An 18,970-nucleotide genomic window follows, 5' to 3' on the forward strand; every position below is an offset into this window, starting at 1 on the left:
CTTCCCCAGAAAGATCAATATTAAAGCATGACTGTTGTCAAAATCCAAGATGACCACCTGCTAGTTATGTTGTTTTTCTGATCAGTACCAACTTAGACTATGCACAACTAGGGACTAAGAGTTACCTATATCACCATCTGATAATGATGAACTTAAATAAAAATAGAGTGTTCATATAGGAAAATTATGAGTAAGCAAAGTGTATATCTAGAGAATACAGTCTGAGTATATACCTATTACAAGGATAAAACTCCCCTTCTGCGTCATCCACAATGGACACTAGCTTCTCATCAAACTGGGTTCGTAGCATTCGGTTATGGACTCTGATGATCCGGTGGATTTTAACACCAGATATGCCGTGATCTTTGAAGTCCGTCGCACAAAAACGGGACAAAACAAGGTCATGGCAGGAAGAAAACCTTGAAATATGCAACAAAGTAAAATTATTCATCATCATGGAATAAGCTTTTAAAATTCATTTTTTTGGGATATGCCAATTTCTCTTGTTTGCTGCTAGTTTTCAATTGTTCAATACTGTTTCACTTTTACACACACACTCAAAATAAGGCTTGATATTCAGGTGAAACGGTACATCTAAGTTATTTGACAAAAATTCTTTCATTTGAATAAGTATAGCAGGGATATTTTATCGAACTATTATAATAACAAATTGAACTCTGCTGTGTGTCTGAGGAGATCAAGTTGACCAATAAAGATAACAGTAGTGTGAAACAGGAAGCAATTACAAGACTCAGAGTGTAGAAGGACAGTGGGAGTTTATTGTTCTGAGAATAGCTTCCATAGCAACACTCACCATACTTCTGACGTCGTCCCCTCCTCAAACCGTACATTTCCCCCAGACTCCAGCTCCAGGACCATTCTGTTGACTAGTGTATCACAGCTAATTTGTAACCGTTTTACTGCCTCCTTCATAAAAATTTCTATCCTGTAACAGAATGTACCTTTGTGTCAAGCTGTAACGAACTTACTGTAACTTACTCACACCGTCCTTCATAAAACTCTTTGTCCTATAACTCAATATTCCTCAGTGTTTAGCTATTATGAAATAATGAGTCTGCTGTGACAAACTCACATCATCTGTCATTAAACTTTTTATTTTGTAACTCAGTACTCCTCTGTTTTTAGCTATAATGCGCCTGCTGTGACTGTCTAACTGACACCTTCCTTTAAAGAACTTTCTATCCCCTACTCAATATTCCTCACGATGTATAATCATGTGGGAAAAGACCGGATTTACTAACTATTTGAAATAAGGTTTCAAATTTTCAAAACCTGACTGAAAAATGTTGTTGTACCAAGGAGCATGTAGCCCACATGGTAGAAATGATAAGATATAAATGGTTTTCCTCTGCGGTAATTATAAGGACCTCTTGATTTCCATATATGAGATCTAACTCTAGGTTAAAGGGACATATGATTTCGAAGACTAGTAACAAGTTCTGTACTCTACTTACTCAATAATACTCTTTCCTTCATAATCCTAAGACAACAACATCTCAGTTTCTTTGACACTCCTACAAACCTTACAGTCCCCTATCATTTACAGTTCATTCGAGATAGAAGGAAGAAAGACATTCATCCTGCTCACACTTAATAGACCTGTATAACTGACCTCTCTCTCACTAAGCACATACTTTCCTACAAAGCTCAGAATAATTTTATATAAGCCAAGGCTAGCAAGAAGACCAGTACTTTTTCACTACCCCTCCTACATAAAGTGTTTCAACCCAAGGATAAGGCAAAACAAAATATATCTCATGTACATGTTTAAAATGTTTTAAATACTGGGCAATTTTCCAATTAACAGGAATTCCTTGGCAGATTTTGAAGGAATATTATTGATTAATTTGTTAAATCCTGAATCCCACTAATACAAACAGTGACAAATGAATTGTACACTTCATCTCCCTATGGGAGAGAGGAATCAAGCACAACTATTTTCTACAAATTACTTCATTTCAAAAATGGTGAGGTATCTATTTCCCAAGGAAGGAAAATTCAAAGAGACCTGTTAAAAATTTAGAGTTCTGCCATGTGGAAGAACACGTAAAACATCAACACACTAGACGTGATAAGGCTGTCTTCCTCCAATTTTATACTAGAACAGTACTAGTGATTCTCAAGGCCCATACTAAACATCATCTTCAGTGTAGATAACCTGTAAGGTCTGTGTCAATAATGCTTCCATATATTGTAATTTGTGATATCAAGCTCCAGCAGTGGTAGCCTGATAACCATTTATGCCAGGTCTACATGTTTTCTTATCAGAGTACAATAAACGTAGATAATTACATTAGAGCAACACGTACTTCATAAAAGGAACTTTACAACGCTGCAACAAAAACCAATGCTATATAACGGTAGTTTACAGGACAGACATTCTGATATAAATCTAGCCCGTTTCTTCAGAATGCTTTTTTTATTCGCAAACAAGGCTTGACACATATGTTACTTATGTATCAATAATTACCAATTACAGTCAATATGAATCAGCCAGTTCTAACTTACTCTGCACATTTCTTCTCCCATTTTTTCATCCTTTCCTTTATAGCTGTTAGTTTTGCAGCAAAAGCTCCATTCTCATCTAAGTGTTGTAATCTTGCCTGCCAAAAGCAAAACAGAAAAAATACTTATCATCTGGCCGGAAAGATTATATCAAGACAAACTATAAACACAGCTTTGTTGATCATGTATGACTTAAATACTATAGCCCTTGAATCACCCTTGCAACACATCAAATAAAAGTTATACCCTGTAAATTTAATTAGAAATTCATTTCACTCCGACAAAAAACAAGTAAGATTCAATTTTCATAAAATTTATAAGAATCAAGGCAAATAAATTGAAGAATTCCTTTTCAATTTAATGTTAATATTAAATTTGCAAATTAAATAGTTTTATTTTTATTCAGGGTATCAATTATTACCAAACAGCATGTGATATGAGGCAAAACTATCCTGCTCAATTTCCCCAATGTTCTGGTTTCAAATGATTTGATAATATCACCTCTTCTGATGGTGACAATTCAATGTGAATTGAGTGATTGTGTTAGAGGGTGAGTTTCCATGAGATTCTATCAGAACAATGCCACAGATCTGAGCAGACACTGCCTGACATCCCTACAACACGTGTTGCAGAGATAATCTGATGAAATTCACTCCTTTTAGAAACTTTTCAAGAGACTGCATGTAACACTGAAGATGATGCACAACTACAGTAATCAGATCAGGGTGCCAGCCTTCGTCTCTCACTTCACTGAGCAAAATATTGAACAGGGTTACATGGCTGCATGATGGATGTGAAGAAGCAGTAACAGAAAACGACGGCAGAGACAACACTTGGCACCATCTTCACAAACGTTATGTTATGTGTGTTGTGAACAATGACATTACACTATGAACAATGACAGCAAGTATTACTAGCTATACATGCTCTCCATAAACAGATCATTTTGGACACATAATGTAGAAGTTTAAGGAAGATACATAATTTCTGGTGCAAGTGTATTAATAACTGTTGCCCCTCTTTAGGGTCATGTTACAAGACGTAACGTGAAACATGTCTAAAGAAGAAAAGAAATACAATTTCCTACAGATATATCTCTACGTTACATCACCAGAACTGTCTAAGTCAGAGTCTTTCTAATACCCTCACTCCATCAGAAAAATTATCAAAACCTTACATAAGATGTAGAACACATTACTTTATTTTTAAGGCATAATAATGATGGAATGGGACTGAAATTTTTTTAATACAACAAAAAATTTTTACTTTCAGATGTTTTCGTAATACAACAGTCTCTTACTGTAATACTGTTGATTGAAGCATGATTTCAAATCTACTGGACAGAATTCATCATATAAGCAAAAAACTGTATCATCAACTCAAGGGCCAAATATGCTGTGATAATATTATCACTCAAGTCATTACAAATTAAGTTGTGAGATCTGTAGAGGTCACAATCATGTAATTTCTAATGGAAGCCATTTATACAGTATATGTACAGACTAAGTAAAATACAAGCACAGTCAGACCAAAAGAATTTCACTGTACTGTAATTTAAATTACATAATGTGTCTCCACCAATCAGAGGCCATGGTGGCCATCTTTCATCCTTAAATTTAAGTGTTGTCCGTCAGTCAGAGATTTTTTGCATGAAATAAACTAAAAGGGTTTGAAATGACATCAAAGAACATTGTGAACATACATCTTTATAAACTTAAGCTTTGGTTGTGACCTGGATTACTTGTATGAACAGATAGAGGATCAAAAAGAAGGAAGAATGTGATATGTTTGTGGGGAACAATGGATGAGAGGTTTAGGAGATTAAAAACCTTATCAAATGTATACTGCGTTTATATTGTCGAGGATCAATGATAGCAATACACCAGAACCCAAGAACACAGTATTAACAAGTACCTGTGATATGGGCTGTTAAGTTGTAGTATAATCCTCCAGGTATACACTAATCTGGTTCAGGTGGCTACTGTAACCATTTACTTACCTACCATGATCAATAAACCTAGTCATAAGTAGGATCACATCTCATTTGGTCCTAATGTTTTATTATGTTTCTGTTTCTCTGTTGTGTTGCCTATACTTGACAGCTGAGTTTTTTAAGCCAATATTAAACAAGCATGGTTAAAAGTCAAGGTCCATGTTCAGTGTTTGACACTAACACTAATCTTAGCCTAGAATTTAACTGCAGGGCTTCAGATTCTAATAACAAATTTCCATTCCTTTTAATATTTATATAAAAAAGATTCCTGAAGAAAAATATGCCTTGAAATAATACCTGTTTTATGTTCGTAATGTGAAACAAGAAACACAAAATTGAATTTTCAGGCCTTAGTCCAAATATTAATGTTCCTGAAAAAGTTGTCTGATTAACAAATCTATGGATAAATGCTGAGTCTCATGACTCATATTAATTTGTAATACACCTTACAAAGTAATGGTCTAGTGGTAACCATATAATGTTTATCAACATAAAGTCAAGATTTTTTATCCTCTATCTATCTCAAAAGCGTGAAAGTAGAAAAAGAAGAAATAAATTCTGTAAAAAACAAGCTAATTGTGTAGTTCCCTGTCCCATTAACAGACACCAGTGCTAATTGGTAGAGGACATCTACAGGCTTGTAGTTAATACCAGGACAAGTAAATAAACCAACAACATGTACAGCATTATTGTCATCACACTATATTATACAAGCATTACCACAGTATCACAGGGAATTTACAGCAATTCCTCCACAGTGAAATGACATTTTTCATTACAATCATTGCACACTTTTAGCATAAACAGTTAATTACAGAAAAAACTATGAACAGCATTTTAAAAAAATGTTTTTTTCCCTTTTGAACTGAAGTTTCATGGTAAAGTATAACTGAGATAAAATCCACATTTTTTCAAACATATATACATTCTAATGCTAATATGTTAATGAGGTTAATAATAATGTTCCATGGTTATTTATGATAGAGATCAGGTGTCAGTAATAGTAAGAATGACATACAGAGGTTAAAGGTCAACTACAAGCCAATCAGCTATTGGGTAAAAAGACTACAGGCAGGCAGTTATTATACATGTACTAGTTAGTGACAAGGTAAGACAACAGTTGGTCACCTGGTTCTCTATTTCAACAGCCAAAACAAGTTCAGCATCCTCATCATCTAGCTCCTCCTCATCATTAGATGAGTCAGAGACTTTGCGGATGGGCACCAAATTGTTGTAATCATGCATTTCTTCAAGTTCTGTTCGCACCTGCAAGTTTTAGTTTGTGTGGAAATACAATCACTAGATTTTTACAAGTGAGATTAATTCAGCCTCTCTTGAAGTAATTACACATGCATCTACAGTGAATTGTGACCCAAAACTCTCTGAAAATTTTTTAAAAAAATTTTAGGAAACACTATATATAAACTTTTGTTGTATTTGTTTTTCTTTCAGTAGTGTTCATAATACCTATTAAAACCTAACCGTCAAATTGTCACAAAAGCCCTGGAAACCTCACAACTTACATGTTTTCTCACTTTATTTTTGCCCATCATTGCTGAACTTGCATAAACCATATTTATACAGTTAATAAATAAATTAAAATTTGTCCATGTTGTGAAGTTCCAAACATCCTCAAAATCCACTACTGCGTATACTAGTATTTCAACTATTTCAAGGCTAAAAAGTGTACCTCTGGAACGTACCACACAAAAACCGTAATTTACGGTGCACTTTCCCTGTAACAGCTGACATGGACAAATTACAACTACCAATACATCACTCCTTGATGTGCTTCTTTTGTTTCTGTTTTTAATCTAAATTTGTTATGTTGCACTTTAAATAGGACTGACAAAAGCCTGAAGTGAAGCTAGTAATTTAAATGAGTAAAAGCTGATATTTACATCAATATTTCATGGTAGCTCCATCACATCAGTACTAAACTTAGTGATATCTTATATTCAATGAGAGCTAGTAAAGAGAAAAACAGCTTTGAGTGAAAGATGAGTACTAGGAACAAAAAAAAAAATGAAATAAAAAGGAAGCCTAGATAATTGAATCTAAACCAAATTCATTATAGAATACTAGACAGACCATCTATATCAATATTAGTGTTATATTTCTGTCAATTTAAAAAAATATGTTCTTCTTGAAAAATCTGTATATCATGCAGATACAGATCTAATTAATTTGCATAACAAAATTTTCTATATAATTACATTCACTATACTGAGAATGGGAATTCATACAATTTGGTCCTTATCTAAGAATGTTTGGACCTTATCTTATCAAAATTATTCTTATTAATAAATACTGGGGTTTTATGAAGGGTATGAGCTTTGAAGGGTATGAGCTAATCACAAACTTATATTCAAACTTTTAACTGAAACTAAAGATTATAGTATCTTTACAAAAAATAGCATCCCAAGTACTAGACAGGTTAACATTAAGATTTTGTGTTCTATTATTAGCACTGGTTTATAGTCCCAGTCTGCATCCCAGGTTCTGGGACAGGTAAACATTAAAAGTCTGCGTCCTAATTACTAGTACTGGTTTGTTGTCCCAGTCTGCATCCCAAGTACTGGGACAGGTAAACATTAAAAGTCTGCGTCCTAATTACTAGTACTGGTTTGTTGTCCCAGTCTGCATCCCAGGTACTGGGACAGGTAAACATTAAAAGTCTGCGTCCTAATTACTACTACTGGTTTGTTGTCCCAGTCTGCATCCCAAGTACTAGACAGGTTAACATTAAGATTCTGTGTCCTAATTACTAGCACTGGTTTATAGTCCCAGTCTGCATCCCAGGTTCTGGGACAGGTAAACATTAAAAGTCTGCGTCCTAATTACTACTACTGGTTTGTTGTCCCACTCTGTATCCCAAGTACTAGACAGGTTAACATTAAGATTCTGTGTCCTAATTATTAGCACTGGTTTATAGTCCCAGTCTGCATCCCAGGTACTGGGCCACATTAACATTAAGAGTCTGTGTCCTAATTACTAGGACTGGTTTGTAGTCCCAGTCTGTATCCCAAGTACTAGACAGGTTAACATTAAGAGTCTGTGTCCTAATTACTAGGACTGGTTTGTTGTCCCAGTCTGCATCCCAAGTACTAGACAGGTTAACATTAAGATTCTGTGTCCTAATTACTAGCACTGGTTTATAGAGTCTGCATGTTCTGGGACAGGTAAACATTAAAAGTCTGCGTCCTAATTACTACTACTGGTTTGTAGTCCCACTCTGTATCCCAAGTACTAGACAGGTTAACATTAAGATTTTGTGTTCTAATTATTAGACTGGTTTATAGTCCCAGTCTGCATCCCAGGTACTGGGCCACATTAACATTAAGAGTCTGTGTCCTAATTACTAGGACTTGTTTGCAGTCCCAGTCTACATCCTCGGTTAGAGGACAGATTAATATTTAGTGTCTGTGCCCTTATTACTACTAGGGCTTGTCTGCAGTCTCAGCCTACATCCCAGATTCTGGGACATGTTATCATTCAGTGTCTGTGCCCTTATTACTACTAAGGCTTGTCTGCAGTCTCAGCCTACATCCCAGATTCTGGGACATGTTATCATTCAGTGTCTGTGCCCTTATTACTACTAGGGCTTGCAGTCTCAGCCTACATCCCAGATTCAGCCTATCATCTCAGTGTCTGTGCCCTTATTACTACTAGGGCTCGTCTGTAATCTCAGTCTATCCCAGATTCTGGGACATGTTATCATTCAGTGTCTGTGCCCTTATTACTACTAGGGCTTGTCTGTAGTCTCAGCCTACATCCCAGATTCTGGGACATGTTATCATTCAGTGTCTGTGCCCTTATTACTACTAAGGCTTGTCTGCAGTCTCAGTCTAAATCTCAGGTTCTAAGACATGTTATCATTCAGTGTCTGTGCTTTCATTCTTGTGTCTAGTAACTATCCTTGATGCTGAGTTTGATAAATATTTCAATCATTTCAAGTATCATTAATTATGAATGGATATCAATTTAGTTGAAAAAAACAAGAAAGTGAAAAAAAAAAAAATATTAAGTGAAGTTTTAGCTAATTCTCATGAAGTGTCATTAAACATAGAACAACATTTTCTCTTCCCACTGCAAATAGCATGTTGATTTAAGCTGATGAAGAGGCAGGGACACCAGGCAGTATTCAAAATTATCAAATTCATACAACTCTACTGAAGATTCCTACGAAGAACTATAGCTACATCAATCCTTTAAGCAACACTTCAACACAAAGCTATACTTGCTAACTATAATGAAGCACACATAAAAAATCCACAAAGCTTAAAGTTTGAGATTCTCTTTTAAACACACAAATATAAAATATATAAATATTAGATTCAAGAGTAATGGCTTCCATCATATGATGACGGAAAGAAAAAATATTGTATATAAAAAAATAGATCAAAATTGAAATATGCTCATAAGATAGGCAAATTGAAGGGAACACACTCAAAATAATATTGATAAATCAAACACAGAGAACATAAATGAGCAGTATTTAATAACATATTAATTTTAAAATAGAAAAACTAAAATTTAAAAGCAACAAAAGGGAATCGATAAGATAAACAAAATAGGCAGTGGAAATGTTCAACTTACCTCTTTTATCGAACTAGCCAACGCACGAATTCGTTCTCGCGGAAACTCAAGTAAACGTTGTTTATATATATCCATCTTTGATAAAATATCAACCATATTTCTCTTCACAGTTTTCACTCTCATGTTGTAATACATTTTCTTCTTCATTACTGTTGTCTGTTAACAATAATAACAATAAAAACACTTAGCTAAAATAATGAAACTTCCATCTGAACAGAAAAAGTACTTTAAGTCATGGATAACTTCCAAATGTTCAATTTTAAGGCAGATCTCACACCAGGGAATGACTCCTGACAGATAATTTTAATGGTGTGTGTTTTACTGCTATGAATGTAGTTTTCATGAAAATCTCTTCAGAACTTGTGCTGACTTTATAAAGTGGTGTCTGTATAATCTAGTTAACAATGATGGACTTAAAACATGATAGTCGTGTAAGACAAGATGTTGGAAATATAGGTCTCAGATCCTAATTGTTTCACAGTATTTGATATTTTAACTGATTTATTACATTGATCCTGTGACAGATAGGAAAGGGAACTGGAGGGAACAAAAGAGGACTTTGTCCCTCACAGAGTGTGGAACTGTAAATTAACGGCAATATCAATGCATTCATTTCATAAGTATTCAGTTTGATTGAGAAGTCAGAAGAGGACCTATAATCTATTTATCAATCAGTACGTCAATACACAAGAGTGAAAAGATGAGCTGACCTCGGCCATGTCCACAATAGACTTGCTGACGTCGTAGGTGTCCAATGTGGCCAGGTGAGGCATGTGATATAGTACATGTGTGGAATAGTTACACAACAAGCTGACAGGCGCAGGGGAGTAGATTGGGTCCTTCATACTCAGGCTACGAAGCTTTGACAGTCTCATCAGGTGGGTCAAGTCCTAAGAACACATCATTACAAAATCACCATTTCTTTTAAATGAAATAGAAAATTCTTTCACTTGACAGATGTTTTACTTAAATTGTGATACATTTGATAAAAAAAATCATCCCATTTCAGTTATGACCTCATATTTGTGAAATCAATGATTTATTTAGTGTAAATCATTACATTTCAATAGTTTGTTAAGCTAAACATCATAACAAAATAAACTGTGTAGCCAGCTTGAAAATAGTGAGAAATATTGTACTTACCCGTAGTGAAGATATGCTGTTGCCGGACAGATTGAGGTCTTCTAAACTCTGATTGGCATCTAATGTATGACCTTGAAAAAAGATTTAAACATATTGCACATGTAGTACCAGGGCAGTGATTCATATTACATGGGATTTTGTCTCTCATATCTTTTTTAAAAAAAAATTAATAAAACTGACCCAATAACTTTGTTATTTGATTAGTGACATTAAGTATGAATCCTAAAACCAATGCTTCATAATTTCATAAACTATTTACCATTTAACAGCAATGGAATTTAATCTCGACTTTTAACTGAAAATCTTGACCTTTGACCCCATACATGTAGGTACCGGTAAGTTGACTTCCCATTTGATTCCTCTGTGTCACATCTTTATGAAGTGTTTCCCAGTAAGAGTCACACAATAATAAAAATTTAGAAAATAATTTCTGTAAGACATGAATTCTCCCATTTGCATGCAAGTATCATTGTCTGATGAATGAGGAGAAGTTGTTAAATGTGATATTTTGACTTTTAAACCTTGACCAATGATCATCTTAATATGATTAGGTTCAGAACATCAGGTTATATGGGGTAAGTATGAATCAAAGTTGAAGAAAAACTATGAAAATATATGAGTCATTTGGATTGCAATGGGATTGGTCAGAATGGACAGACATATATATAGGTAATAGTACATACCCCGTCCCCAATAAAATATTGATAGCATAAAGAAGAAATAGGTTATCAAGGATGAGAAGTCGAAAACATCTCAAGCATCCTTTGAAACATGAACCAAAATAGTTTGGGCGATTTCATACATTTTTTATTAAATTTGTCTGTCAACACCAGGAAAATAGCATTTCTTCCCTCAAAGTTGTTGTGGTGAGCTAAACAAGTTCTTAATCTGATTGTGGGTACAAAACAAGATAAAAGAATCATGTTGTAACACTTGCCTATTTTAGAAATAGAATTCTGTGCAAGATTCAACTGCTTCAGCTTGCATAAACATGAGAGATTCTGAAAACCAAATGAAATAAATATTCAATATCATTTACACATTCAATTAGAACCTCCAAAGGGACTATGTTGTTCTCACATTGATTATTTCAAACTGAACTATTATTTACATAAAAATAGATGAAATTTCTCTGTGAATTTGAATATGAGATTAGCTTGATTGTTGTCAGTGTTTCACTTCCTCAAGCTACAGACCAGCTGTATTATTCCAGGTCTACATACTCTCATGAAGCAGTTTGATTTTTTTTCAATTCAATTTACTTTATGATCATGAAGAGGGGTCAATTGTAGAGAGATGTTATGCATTTGAACTGTCTTTTACCCCCCAAAAAAGGCTACTAGAAAAATATAACATTATGTATCACATCAAATATGTCCACCGTACATATACAAACATATAGATGGTGGTTGGACGTTGGAGCACTTTCATTTTCCTAAACATACATGTATTACACTACCTACCTCTATATGGACTATATTGTTGCTGTTGAGCCATAACACCTCTAACTCCACTAGGTGATCCAAATTCTCTATCTTATTAATCTTATTGGAAAATAAGTACAACTTCTGAAGTTTCTTCAAAGCACCAATATTTTCTATTTTCTGTAAACAGAAGGAACAAAGTCTAAATATAAACACTGATAGATCTGCATTGAAGGAATAAAATTTCTTAACTTTACACACTTTTATACGAGGAGAAATTTGTTTTCACACTAAAGTTCCATCAATAAAATTCTACTGACAAAGATCTAGATCCAAGTCTGCTGATATCAAGTCTATCAAATCTACTGGTACTTAATTGTGTATAAAACACAATGAAAAAATTCACTCAGGTGATCATATCCATAGTTTTTGTTGTGAAATCATAATGCATTATCGGACAAAAAAAAACAACACACTAAAACGAATCATATGCACAGTAATTTCAGATAGATATTTGATATTTATTAATTTCCTAAAGATGATAGTTATATAATTGAACAAAAGCATGTGCTACATAAATGTATTCTGTATTGTTACTCCGGTAAATACCATGTCACAATGGCCATGCACTTAAAACTAACCTTGACCCCTGTCTCGCTGATCCACAGTTCTTTGAGGTTGGTTAGACATGACAAACCCTCAATCTTCTGTATTTGCTGGTCGACAAGGGTCAGGCAGGTCACATTGGGAAAGTGTCTCATTGCCACTATTCTCGGCATTCCAGAAAAAAACATTTCCAGCACTGTACACGTAAAAACCTCTCCATTCTCTATTTTGTTGTAATTTAGTCCATTCACACTACACTGTAAAACCAGAACATATTCAAATCTTAAAACATACAGTAACACAAAAAAATTTAAAACTAAATTTATTTATCAATGAAGAGAATAAGTACTAAAGAAATTTTCTGAATGCTTTAAATTATGATTACATAATGATGACATCTGTCAAATTTCTATGTATAAAAAAACAACAATTTTTTGTTGGTTATATACAAATAAGTATATCTGCTATGATGCATACACAATGTGTGATCTATGCTATGTACATAGATAAACATTTGCTGATCCCTGTGAAGGACTACTCACAATTTCCCTGAGTATTTCATCCTCCTCTTCCTTCATGGATTTCGGCTTGGAGGTAGACTGTGTTGAGGAGCCTATTAGGGATCCTGCAGATTGCTGCCCACCAATCAACCCCCCTGTCTCTGAGATGCTCCCCGCAGGCCGCATTAATCCCCCAGAACTGGACCCTGACAGGGACCCAGAGAGGGACCCGTTTGACAATGACATCACGTCTCTGTGATGTCCCAACAATGACTATCTGGTTTACTCCCCATGGCAGGGTTTGGGGTTCTTCAATAGTTACTGTACCATGTGACAAACATTTCCTATGTAATATCTGCAGCAATATCGTCTTTAAACTCTGGCATAAACATCTTAACTAGACACCATCTGAAAGATCAAGTAAGGCACTCTCAGAAAAATACAGTTTTTCTGTGTCAGTACTGCAGATTATTCACCACACTCCTGTCAAAACATCAGAGATTAAGTGTTTTAATATTAATCCAATATATCCTGTGTATAACTCAGTAAGTAAAGGGTGGCCATTGGTTCTTTAATATAAACAGACTTCAGATTCAATATAGATACTTAAGTACTTATATATACCCATTAAATTGTATGCATAATGTCAGATAAAATAGCTTATGTAATAAATAATAGAGGTGCATTAATCTCTGGACTCCAATGACTGAAAAGCCTCTTTACAGGGATCAACATATCCCTAATAAATAATCAGGAGGTACAGTGTACTTCACCAGCCACCATACTTCATATCCCCAGGGCTACAGACTTTTCTATTCTAAACAATTCAATATGTGTATGGATAAAGCTTAGCATTAAAATTTCTATTTTAAAAAACTGTATTATATATATGGTAATAAAACAAAATTATGTTCTGAAAATATACCTCAAGTTGCATGCTAAAGAGCAAACATTTAAATTTCTCTATGTAGAGCTAATCAGTCATGACTAAACCACATCTACCATGGGTATATATTAGAATTTAAACTCTTTGCATGTATTTCTCTATGCTAATCAGTATCTAATGAAAATACCAATATAATGCATTACCACACACAATGCAGAGATAATGTATGTAACACATGAGATGTATCGTCTATCAACCCAGGTAAAAAATCAATTAATGATAATACAACAAGTTGAAGTGTAATGTCAACATTAAAATACAATTGACGTTTAGACAGATTTGCCAAATAATCAATACAGACCTATTTAGTCTAAAAAATAAATTGAATGAATTTGTATTGAAAAGATAACTATCTGGCATCAACATAGATTCTGAACATGTTATATGTTTATTCAATATTTCCTAAGGGTAAAAACAATGGTGATGTTTTATAGAATGTGAAATGTATATATACAGTAAATAATGCAGGTTACTAACTGTTACATGCATGTCAAAGTGCATGCAATCTACCATGAAGACAATCATATTATTAGAAATTTGTTCAAGGTAATAATAAATAAATAGAGAGCGTTACACTGAGTTGGGGTATTACTGAACTGGAAGCATAAGAACACCAAGGCATCTGATTTCATAGGTGCTGAAATGTCAGAATGCATAATAGGTAAAAATATGACATTGTGATCAACTATTTATATATAATTAGGAATTTAAGGTAAATTAACTGTTGAAGTCATTGATTTCAATAATTAACCATTTATCTTCAACTTTAATATTCCGAAATGAGCAAATGTATATGTAACAACTTTCTTATAAAAGTAAGTAATTATACATGTCTCTTAAGGATTAGAATCAGAATTTAGCTGAAGTGTTCAATAATTACCAGTCCCGTGTAATCCAGCCAAAGTACAAACCATTTCTATATTAACTTTTAACCAAATTATAGCAGTTTGAACATACACCACAGAGGAGACATCCAAAGAACAGTCCGAGCATAATGTAAACAGCTTGGCATGATGGGTCTTCTACACAATAATCAATATCCACAACATACCTACTATAGTACTACATTAAAGATTTGGCAACTTGACATTTCTCAGACATACAGAGTTTATTAAAGACACCTGCAGACATTATACTTTGACAAAATACTTTATAAATAGCTCATTGGTAACATGATAGCATTTGGTTCAAAAACAAATAATTACCTTTGTAATATTTTTGTATACACCAATATGGTACAATATACAGTCAAAAAACAAACATTAACTCCAATGTGAACAGATTGGTGACACTATACAACTCTTGTAATTTGATACCGATTTTTACAATCACTAGTCACTGTACAATGTAGATACATTCCAATCTTTTAACACTGGGGCTTTAAGTCTATGTGAATGGCAGTATATTTAGTATGTAAAGTAGTTTTTTGTTTTATGAATAGTCTGCAGGACACAATGTATATAATGACCTCAAAAAAAATAATTCATGACACCTTAGATTATAATCCAAGATAATGATATTAAAGTACCTCCGAGACCTTTAATGTGTATTTTGTGTACAAACTCCTCCTAGTGAACCTGTAAATTATGTTATTCTGCCTTCATGTACAATGTACAAAAACATATACTGTACACAAAGTCAAGTCTAATTCAGTACAAAACTTATTTGCGACAGTGTATTGCTAACAGTAAACAAGTGTTTTGCTGATTAACACCCAAAGAAATACTTTGCCTGGAATGCTATGAATTGATTAGCAGTACTAGTGTAAACATTCAAAAGATAACTGCATTACTTGACAATTGATCTGTGATATAAATACCATGGTCAGTAGTTATTTGCCAAGCATTTTGACGTCCATGTATTTACTAAATAAGTATATTTATTTGGTCTGCATGATTGCTTTTGTTACATGAAATTTATGACAGCAAATGATGATGTACAACATGTACTATCAGTTTGTTGCCCTGAAATTAAAAGCTTCATGAATGCCTTATATTGTAAGATGTTAATTTTATCTAATTGTGATTCTTGAAAAAATGCTAGATTTCCAAATCAACATCTCAGTAAAATCTGCACCTACTAGCAATTTAGTGTATAAACATTGTAAACCTGTGATGTATGTAGAATCTGCACATACATGTATATGTAATACATGCAAATCTTCAAAATTGGAATATGATGCATCTTATAACACTGGTAGTGTTAGGATGCATGTTTTAATACAAAGATACACGTAACATTACCATGCAAATCGTATTAAACTCTTACAGCATTACGGATAATGATATCTCACATTGTAAACTGCAAATGGCAACAGAATAATTGATACCAAAATCGCCTCTGTAATGAAAAGTTACATATATTTGTAACACAACTGAACAAAAAAACAACATATCTATTTTCTGAATTCACATCTTATGTATAGAAAGAATGAGGATAGTTTTGTGCTGGGGTTCAAACTAGCCTTACAAGTATTAACCCATAGACAATTGGCCTGTCTCAAGCCAGCCAGACATCCACATCAATCTAAATTGTGCACGCATGTACAGTTCTACTACTTACACGTACATTGCACATCTGTGAACAAGCATTTTGAATGGATGCACTAAAACTTGTTGTTTACGCAGAGCATCCTTTTATCTCACAATGAAATGATGTATAGTAATTTAATTAAAGTAGACAATAAAGAAATCATATCAGGAGGTGCATGGGATAAGAGTGTCCTAAGCTAATGTCACAGCCGGGTGATTATGATCAGCTTTACACTCCCATCGATGCTTATTATATGCTGCCAGTTGATATACTGTACATGTTGAATTTGTTAATTTAGTAACAGAAGCTAACAACAATACGACTATTCCCATGGACTCTGTAAATATAAGGTGCATGGAAATGTCATTTCAATTGAAAAAACATACCATGATCGTTTGTCAGAAATTCTATTTACATACGTTTCTGCAGTCACGTTTCAATTGAAGATCAGTTTCGACGTGTTTCGTCTGTTAATCGGTGATTTCGTTGGTATAATTTCGATACGACAACTTTGTTTATCTGATATAATATCATGGACGTATTTTATGACAACTGAAGAGTACAGAAACACGTGTTATTCCATAAATCCTAAGTAAACATATTCCGTACCATTCATTGAAGATTGTCGCCTCAAAGTGTCTGCCATCTTGAAACTTTACGGGCTGAAATGATTGGCTGATTTTAGATCACGTGCCCGGGGTCGTTTCTAACGAGACGAAAGGGGCACTGCATTGGGGTTTCTAACAAAATGTAGATCGACGCGCATTGCCGTTACTACATGCACGGCAGTTATGTCAAGAAAAAAACGCCAGAATTTTTTTATTATTTTTTTATCGCATACCAGAATAATCCTTACTCAGCTTCCATATTTAGGCATAGAGAAATGTATATTTTTTTATGTAACTTACCGATTTTTATGAATCCGAAAGTGAACTCCCGTATTACTGGGTACATAGATCACATTGTAGAGAAAAGCGCATTTAGATCCACAATGTATAAACCCCGTTGCAACAAACCGTGAAACGTATATAGAATTGTACAGAGGAAACACAAATTAATAATACTTCGGAATTCGATACCGCCTGCAAACAACAAATTATACTGCATCTTGCAGCTGTTTCGTCATTCCAGAACTCAAAGAAAAGCCTGCTCAAGTCGGCATTTTCATGGTTCTTTATAGTAATGCTTTAAATAATATTTCGACCTTTATTCTATATTGATATCGCAATAATGTAGGTTTTAGAAAAGGAAGATAATCATAACCTTTAAAAGCTTGTTTTTCCATCGTATTTGTAAGTATGTATGATACTGAAGTTGAATTATTAAATACAACTATTGTTTAAAAAAATTATATATAGTTCATTTTTGTAAGTTTTTTGTGTCAGTTTTGAAATCAAGTTTTTATATACAAAAATGTAATGCTTAATTCGCGAGCGAAACCATTAGAGTTCAAAACTGGATAAAGTTCATGATCATATCTCATAGCTATTCCCAAATCAAACGGAGTGGATAGGAATTAATGAGCTTTTAGCTTGTTTTCCATTCCCGTATATGACTTGTATGTCAAACAACTGTTGCATAAAAACCACAAAAAACCAAAAGCAAGAAAAAAAGTCTTGAAATAAAAAAAAAATTCAAATATTCAAACTAAACTGCATGTATAACGTGTTTATAATCATCATTGGATGTAGGAGAAATAGACGGATGCATGGTTACGCTGCTGAGAAAAATCTCTAAAACATCCTAGTCATGTTATATTACAGTGTGGAATTGAAATAAACTTCCAACTGCCTTCAAATCGGGTTTTGGTCAAGAAAGGGAAAGTCCACAAGAATGTGTGTAAGCCTGGCGGTCATCGGTTGCAGTCAGTATATCGAGAAGTACAACTTTTGTACAAACTTTTTTTTATGTGAGACAGTTAATGCAATGCAGGAGGCTTGTTTAGAATCCAACATCCAAGATTATCCTGATCTAGTCCATTACCAACAAATGTGAATGGTTCAGTTTTTTTTTAAACAAATCATTCTGAACAAACACATATTACTTCCATGTGGTCAAAATGTCTATTCAGTTTCCTTTATATGACACTGTGTTGCCACCACATACCAAAACGTAGCGCTTTGTTGAATAAATAGATAAATAAATTTTAAAAAATCGTTTTTTCACAGCAACGCTTTGTCGGGGTGAAAAAGCACCGATTATTTAGATTAACGTCGTTTTCGCAACAGCGTTACAAAAAATATCAACGGATTGATTGACACTTTCTTTAAAATAATGAAATGTAAAGATATTTTTTATTTTTTCCTTTCCTTTTTAGCTTAAAACCCTCAGAAATGCTTGTGTGATATATCATTAAATGAGCTAATTGCCATACAAACTGTTAATGCTTATTCATACAAAAAGTTGTACATTGTGATTTCCAGTCAGAGCTGTATCATATTTAAGTGCATCACTAAGGTCCTCACGCTAACGTCATTGCTATTAGTATTCTTTGTCAGAGAGAGAGAGAGAGAGAGAGAGAGAGAGAGAGATGTGTGTGTATGTGCGTGTAGAGAGAGAGAGAGAGAGAGAGAGAGAGAGATGTGTGTGTATATGTGCGTGTAGAGAGAGAGAGAGAGAGAGAGAGAGAGAGAGAGAGAGAGAGAGAGAGAGAGAGAGAGAGAGAGAGGTGTGTGTGTATGTGCGTGTCTGTGTGTTATTT

General features: G+C 34.0%; 1 protein-coding gene across 1 annotated transcript in view; it reads right to left on the bottom strand.

The window, feature by feature from the left end:
* LOC132543003 (leucine-rich repeat-containing protein 9-like) overlaps positions 1–13,037 on the bottom strand; it is a 31,879-nt gene extending 18,842 nt beyond the window's left edge. The window contains exons 1-11 of the mRNA XM_060206456.1: positions 12,834–13,037; positions 12,327–12,548; positions 11,725–11,865; positions 11,199–11,262; positions 10,262–10,332; positions 9,829–10,008; positions 9,119–9,274; positions 5,648–5,785; positions 2,530–2,624; positions 815–946; positions 234–419 (exon numbers count right to left, since the gene is read on the bottom strand). Of these exons, the coding sequence (XP_060062439.1) occupies positions 234–419; positions 815–946; positions 2,530–2,624; positions 5,648–5,785; positions 9,119–9,274; positions 9,829–10,008; positions 10,262–10,332; positions 11,199–11,262; positions 11,725–11,865; positions 12,327–12,548; positions 12,834–13,037 (1,589 nt within the window). The remainder of the gene's footprint in view (positions 1–233; positions 420–814; positions 947–2,529; positions 2,625–5,647; positions 5,786–9,118; positions 9,275–9,828; positions 10,009–10,261; positions 10,333–11,198; positions 11,263–11,724; positions 11,866–12,326; positions 12,549–12,833) is intronic.
* Positions 13,038–18,970: the final 5,933 nt, after the last annotated feature.

The sequence above is a fragment of the Ylistrum balloti genome, unplaced genomic scaffold (genome assembly GCF_031769215.1).
Source record: "Ylistrum balloti isolate Yb309-2 unplaced genomic scaffold, AGI_CSIRO_Ybal_v1 Utg369732, whole genome shotgun sequence".
NCBI lineage: Eukaryota > Metazoa > Mollusca > Bivalvia > Pectinida > Pectinidae > Ylistrum > Ylistrum balloti.